Source organism: Petaurus breviceps, unplaced genomic scaffold, assembly GCF_028583685.1.
Source record: "Petaurus breviceps papuanus isolate PSGF00001 unplaced genomic scaffold, PetGlider_PUasm1.0 173, whole genome shotgun sequence".
Taxonomy (NCBI): domain Eukaryota; kingdom Metazoa; phylum Chordata; class Mammalia; order Diprotodontia; family Petauridae; genus Petaurus; species Petaurus breviceps.
The window spans coordinates 2,174,301-2,181,483 of record NW_027185759.1 but is presented as its reverse complement, the minus strand read 5'-3'; the positions used below and the strand labels follow the sequence as shown (position 1 = coordinate 2,181,483).

Sequence of the window (7,183 nt, the reverse complement as noted above, 5' to 3'; positions counted from 1 at the left end):
TGTCAGGGGCTCCCATTCTAGGGGGAACATGTCAGGGGCTCCCATTTTGGGGGCGACATGGCAAGGGCTCCCATTCTGAGGGGACATGTCAGGGGCTCCCATTTGGGGGGGGACATGTCAGGGGCTCCTATTTTGGGGGGCACAGTGTATAAGGAGCTCATATCCAGAGGCTGGGGGGGGGAGAGACAATATGCAAACATCTGAGTGCCTGGAAGATATAACCAGAGCCAATAAAGACAATTAGGAAGAGGAAGGCATGCATAGGGAAGGCCCAAGAAAGGTCTCCTGCAGGAGGGCGGATCTGAGTTGAATCCTGAAGGAAGTTCAGGGACTTCCAGGAGGGGGCACGGGCAGTGCCAAGGCAGGGGGACCATCAACAAAGCAGTTCAGCTGCATTACTGGGTCCATGGAAGGGAGCAAAAAATAAGCAGTTTAGACCAGTGGCAGGAAGCCAGCTGTGTGGGGCTTCCAGAGCCTGGGGCCTTGAGGAGACAGATCCCCTGGGATTCACTGAGCCGGGCAAACGTGGGGAGATCCTTTCACTGGCTGATTGGAGGGGAGGGGAGGGGGGCCGACCCCCTGCCAGGCCTTTGGCATTCTCCGTACCTGCAGGACACTTCCCAGAAGCCTTCTCTGCGCTCCGTGGAGTTCTGGGGCAGCTGGCACCTGCGGAGCCAGGATGAGCCAGCCAGCGCCCATCCCCAGGGGCAGAAGGACGACAAACATGCGGGCCCCGAGGTTCCTCCTCATCCTCTCCTGGGAGCAGCAACCTGAGACGCACACCCAAACCCCATTTTACTTCTGGAGAATGTCCCTGAGAAATCACAGCCCTTGGCACGCAAGCTCTGCATTCTCTGAAGGCACCTTGTCCATCTCATCCCTGAGCAACACAGCACCTCTGCATGCTCCTGCCCAAGGACCCTTTAGCCTCTGCCTGAAGACTTCCAGGGACGGGGAACTCACTACCTCCGGAGGCAGCCGAGGGCGTCCCTTTGGGATAGCTCCCCTCACTAGGAAATTTCCCCTGATCTCCAGCCTAAATCTGCCCTCAGGCCCAGCAGAACAAAGCTAGCCCTGACTCCCTGCACGGCCTCCAGACAAGATGCAGGTTTGTGCAGAGGATTCCATGAGGTCTGGGACTGCAAATGTCCTTGGTTACCCCCAGCCCAGGGCAGGAGACAGTGGGGCTGGCCTCACATCCCCAAAGTTTCCTTGGCTCGCAGTCCACCAGCACCCCCAGATCTTTTTCAGATGAGCTGCTACCCATCCCTCCCTCCCTCCCCCATCACGTGTGGTGAAGTCTATTTTTTTTGGCCCAGTAAGAAGTTGCACAGCAAGCAGGGATGTCTCTAATTCTGCACATTGGATGCCATTCTCTGGTCAGCAGGAAGGAGGATGCTCACCCCAACCCCAAGCTCAGTCAGCAGGAGCTGACTCTTTACACACCTCCCTCACAGCTCATGTTGGAAAGCTGGAGACTTAATGAGGCGTCTGTCTCAGGACTGGGCCAGTAACAAGTCAGAGGAAACGATGGCCCTCATCGCATCTGACACTTGGGCTTAGGGAATGCCTTTCCTTTTCTCTCTTGGTCGAACTCCCATCCCAGACCTGCTCTGCTTCTCTCCCAGCTGCTCTCAAGACTTCTTCCCTCCCCTCTCATGCTCTGCTTTCTGCCTTCACAAATTTCTTGCCGTTGTTGTTGAGTCATGTCCGGCTCTTTGTGACCCCACGGACCATACCCTCCGTGCAGTTTTCTGGGCATTTCCTTCTTTTGGTAGATTAAAGCAAGCAAAGGACTTGCCCAGGGTCACACAGCTAGTAAGTGTCTTCCTGACTCCAGGCTTAGTGCCCTCTCCACCAAGCCACTCACCTGCCTCTTCCTTCATGAAGCCCCTTGCTTGTGAATTGACCCAACCTTTCTGGAGGACAATTTGGAACTCTGCCCAGAGTTTGTGATTGTGCATGCCCTGTGACCCAGCACTGCCTAGTGCTAGCTCTGTATCCCAAACGGGTAAGAGAAAAGGGAAAAGGCCCCATGCACAGAAAAATATTTATAGCAGTTCTTGTGGGGGCGAAGAACTGGGAATTGGAGGGATGGCCATGCATTGGGGAATGGCTGAACACCTTGGGGTGTACAATTTTAATGGAATATTGTGCTACAAGAAATGAGGGAGAAGGTGGTTTCAGAGGAACCTGGACTTTTATGAATCGATGCAGAGAAGTGAGCAGAACCAGAAAACTGCACACACAGTGAAGGGCTGTGAGCGACTTAGCTCCTCTCCGAAATACAATGACCCAAGACAATCTCAAAGCACTCAGGATGAAAACACTCTCCGACTGCAGAGAAAGAACCAATGCTATCTGCATACACACTAAAGCATTCTTTCTTTCTTTCCTTTTTTTTGCTTGCGTTTTCTTGCACAAAATGACTCACATGGAAATGTTTTACATGACTGCACATGTACAACCTGTATCAGATTGCTTACTGTTGGGGCGGCTCGGTGGCGCAGTGAGTAGAGCACCGGCCCTAGAGTCAGGAGGACCTGAGTTTAAATCCAGCCTCAGACACTTGACACTTACTAGCTGTGTGACCTTGGGCAAGTCACTTAACCCCAATTGCCCTGCCTTCCCCTATCCAAAAAAGACAAAAAAAAAAAAAGATCACTTACTGTCTCAGGAAGCAGGGAGGGGAGGGAGGCAGAGAATTTGGCAGAGGATCCTGAATATGGACATGGCATAAATTTGTCTTGTGAGAATTTTTTCTAGTTGTGATTGCTGAAAATAAAAGATGTTTCTTTCCTAGCATGTAACTACATGATTTCTAGCATGTTTAAGGGAGAATTGTCAAAAAGACCAACTGTTCTAAAACGAATCAATTTATACAGTAGCAGAGACTTGTATTCCTCTTGTGAATACTTTTAAAGTCCTTTTTTATATCTCAATAGCAACATTTCCTTTCTAAAAGGGGGGAGCAGATAGCAGTTTGGAGGTGCTTCGAAAACGCTCTTGTGTAAACTGAGTCCCCCTTGGCCCTAGTAGGAACTGGCCTTTCTGTGGGCTGTGTGGCCTCTAAAGTCCCAGAAACCCAGGGACCAGAGTCCCCTCTCGCAAGGGGCCCACGAAGCATCTTCTTGGCCTGGCAAGTCATTTTACAGACTGTCCTCCATGAAACCTTAGCTGTTCCTCCAAGAATCAGGGCCCTTCCCGACCTTGGAGTTCAGAGTCACAGCCTTCCTAATGGCCACAAGGATCCCCCCTCACCTGCAGAGGTGGCAGCCACACACACTCACCCAGCTTGGGCTTGATCTTGGAGCCACAGATGGGGAAGAGAAGCAGAATGAGGTGGACCGCCTCAATGGCCGCCAGGTAGATTCCAGTGAAGACCTGTGGGAGAAAGAGATTTCTCAGTGCTCACGGTGCGCAGCCAGGCCTTTGCAGTGGTCGTCAAGAACTTCTGGCACTGTGACGTTACTAAGCCGGCCCCTGCACAGTCCCATCGTTTCTGCAGGTGTTGCAGTCACTCTGGAACACTTAATTGGAACGGCACCAGAAGGGAGCAGTCCTTTGCTTCTGGGATGGGGGGCCTGGGGACAGAAGAGGGTCTTATCTACCCATCGGCACTATCGATGAATAGACCAGACTCTCTGTGCAACTCCATGGCCACCCCTCTGGCTTTGGGGGATGCCACCTCCACCCCCCAACACACACCCTTCTCACAGAGACACCCAGATGCATTATATACGCCTAACAGCCATACACACCCATGCACACGGACACACCCATGCCTGCACACATACTCATGCATAACATGTACATGACACAATATGCCCACACACACACACACACACTCCAAAGGAGGCTGTGCAGCAAAGATTTGCTCCAAAGCCTGGACCATGAGCTCACCCTCTATTTGATTGTCTCCTTTAATGATCTCTCCCTGTCTCTGGAATTGGGTTTAGGACTTGTACCCAGGTGCCCAACTTGAGGCAGCTCTCGAAACTGAATTAAGCCATTGTCCTGGCAGTATGTGGGCAGAGTCAGAGATCCAGGGCTGACAGGACCTCTGAGGCCATCGATCCCCACCCCTACTTTACAGACACAGAAGTCAAGGCCCAGAGAGGGCGCTGTGTCCCAGAGGTAGAGTGGCATGATGGGCAGAGCCTTGGCTTAGAATCCTACCTGAGACACCTCCTAGCTACGTGACATTGGGAAAAGCACAATCTCCCAAGCCCTCAGTTTACTCATCTGTAAAATGGAAATAATACCTTTGAAAGATTGTCCCAGCAGAGGTGTCAGACTCAGCCCAAACCCCCCGGAGCAGGGATTCGAAGCCAATGTGGAGCCTCCTGTCCTTTTCCAGACGGACGTTCGACACGGTGGTCTAAAGGCTCAAATTAAATGGGGCAAAGCAGGGGTTCCCACCCCCCTTTAAAAAGTTACTCAGCGCCCCCTGGAAACCCACTTTCTTTAACCTCATTTCCATTCAACGTCACCAACTGCACGGAGGCGATCCCATGCCCTCCCTCCCATAGTTCCACAGTTGCCCCAGTAGGGAGGTAGCCATCGCCCACTTTGGGAAGCACTGAAGGTAATGTTTGTTAAAGCACCATGGCCATCCAGACATGTGTCTGTGTGTCTTTTCACAAAATCCTGAAATTATTCATAATAAATCATAAAAACCAATCAATGAAGATGCCAACTAAGGGTGGACTCTTGGATGAAGCCCTTTGCATTCACCAAGGACAGTCAGATCTCGAGCAGAGACGGGGCCTGGATTCCGGGTCCTGGCCAATGTGTCGGAGCTGCCCGTGCCCATTACATGTGGCTGTTCGTTTTGATGGTTATTATGACAATCTCCTGCACTAAAATGGTTTGCCACAAACCCTGGGAACAGCAGGACCTGAGGCCTCCGAAGCTGCAGACCAGGCTCCGGCAATGGAGAGACTTAGGAGGAAACGGGTTTGGGTGAGGGCTGAGGTCAGAGGCCAGACTGTGAGGCTGAGAAAGTGAGGGGAGGAGAAAGCAAGAGCTCCCCCAGGAGTCTACCTTCAGGGAGAAGAAGAGGGAGGAGCTGGAGGAGCTTGAATGTGTTTGTGAGTTGCAGGAAAGGCCCAGGGACAAGGCGGAAGCTGGGAGGTGGGGATGGGTGGGGCAGGAGAAGGTCCACAGTCATTCAATTCCATTACATTCAACAAAGCATCCTGTGACAGAACTTGCCCAGAGCACCTAGAAGTGCTAAGGGAGGTGCCCGGGGAGAAGGAGGCCAAGTGCAGCAGCTCATGCCCTCGGGGAGCTGACGTCCTCTAGAGGCAAACACCAGGGCCCTATCAAAGGCATTTCCGGGTGGAGAACGGCTGCAGGTGGGGAGCAGGAAAGGCCTCATGGAGGAGGGGCCCTCCAACCTGGCAGGCAAAGACAGTGGAAGATTTCCAGAGGCTGAGGTGAGGGATGCATTCTAGGTGGGAGGCAGGGTGTGAAGTGAGTACAAAAGCATGGGGGTGGGAAATGAGAGCACACTTCTGTAAAGATGGGCCAGAGTCCAATTACAAAGGTCTTCAAAAACCACATGGAAGCATTCAAACGTTCCACAACTTTCCTTTCAGCCTTTTTAACTGGAACAAGGAAGGAAGGGGCGCCAGTCCCAGCTGAACAGACTCAGTAGGGTGGCCCCAGGATGGAAAATGGTGTGCTGCCGTGGGGGTAGGGATCAGGAGGGAGGACAAGACTGGAAAGGGGGCTGGGGAGCGGCTGCCCTCCTGACATCCCTCTGCCTCCCCTCCCAATTGATTCCATCCCTGCCTCCCACTCTGTCCCTGCTCACTGGTGCTGGCTTCCTCCAGCTAAAGCCAGTGTTTACACTACGCTGCTTTGAATATTTGCAAAGTATTCTACAAATATCTCGTTTGCTCCTCAGAAGAACCTGGGGAGGCAGGAGTTATTATTCCCTTTATTTTAAATGGGGAAACTGAGACAGATAGTGGTGGGGCCATTCGCCCAATTCCCTGGGGCTCATGTCAGAGGGGGGATTTGAACTCAGATCTCTCCCTGATGCCGGGCCAAACACTAGTGGCTGTGTCTGGAGCTGCCAAGGTTGGTTTGGGAAGAGCTTGAGCCATGGGGTCAGCTGACCTGAGGTCAAACCCCAGCAGCAGCACTCAAAGGTCCACGTGTGACCAGTGTCCCAATATGTCACATGGGGATCCCCAGAGCCATGTTTAAAGTACTTTGAACTTGGAAAGCATCAAGGAAACACTCTGTAGGATGTTTAGCCATGTTAAAATAGACGGGATGGCAGTGAGTAAGAGTGCTGGCCCCAGAGTTGGGAGACCTGGGATCGAATCCGGGCTCAGATACTTAGCACCACACCCAGAAATAACTGGCCTTGTGTAAGGGTTATGGGATTTAAAGATCTTCCATGCCCCATTGGACTTGTTGACGTAGCAGGAAGGGGCGGAGCAAGAGGAAGCGGAAGCCAAGCTAGCGTCCCTGCGGTGGTTGGCGGTGGTGGCGACAGCAGCAGCAGCAGCAGCAGAGGCAGCGGCAGCTCAAAGCGCTTTTTGAGTTAGCCAGAATTTCTGCTAAGGACTCCTGCTGAGGACTGCCAGGGGCCGGAGCTGCTGGGAGTGCGCTTCCCGGACGCTGGGTGGTTGCTGTGAGTGGGGAGAGGAGGACCTTTGCCTGAGGTAGCCTGTTCTGTTTTAAAGGCTTGAAAATGTGGGTGCTTTCTACTTTATCTACCTGTGCCAATGTCATGACTACTCTGATGGCTTTCACTTTCTGGTTTTGGGACTCAGTCTTTTGGTATCTTAATAAATTTTCTAGTTTATTCCCCCATACGGCAAGCATGATGTATTTTGTGATGGATAATTATATCAGCATATCTGTAATCTCCATAGGCATTGTGAATATGGCATTGTTGATACATTTGGCAACCAGGATGGGATCACAAAATGTCAGGTCTCTATTTGGAAGCAGTGGGGCTTTAGAGGGAGAAATGGCTATTCCAGGATGGGAGGATTTGCCTTATTCCTCTCTAGCCAGAGAATGGGCTAAAAGCACAGGGCCCTGTGAAAACTTGGAACCAAGGCTAAAAGAGGGAGAACCTGGAGATTTGGAAAGATGATTGAAAGCAATACCCATAGAACCAGGCAAAGAACTGGCAGGAGTGTGCAGGAGAGGCTGG

The 7,183-nt window shown here is 52.0% G+C and overlaps 1 protein-coding gene across 1 annotated transcript in view; it reads right to left on the bottom strand.

Annotated features, from left to right (window-relative positions):
- The window catches only part of TMEM44 (transmembrane protein 44), a 34,838-nt gene that overhangs the window by 17,880 nt on the left and 9,775 nt on the right, over positions 1 to 7,183 (bottom strand). The window contains exons 3-5 of the mRNA XM_069083213.1: positions 4,738 to 4,944; positions 3,291 to 3,410; positions 607 to 770 (exon numbers count right to left, since the gene is read on the bottom strand). Coding sequence (XP_068939314.1) covers positions 607 to 770; positions 3,291 to 3,410; positions 4,738 to 4,944 — 491 coding nt within the window. The remainder of the gene's footprint in view (positions 1 to 606; positions 771 to 3,290; positions 3,411 to 4,737; positions 4,945 to 7,183) is intronic.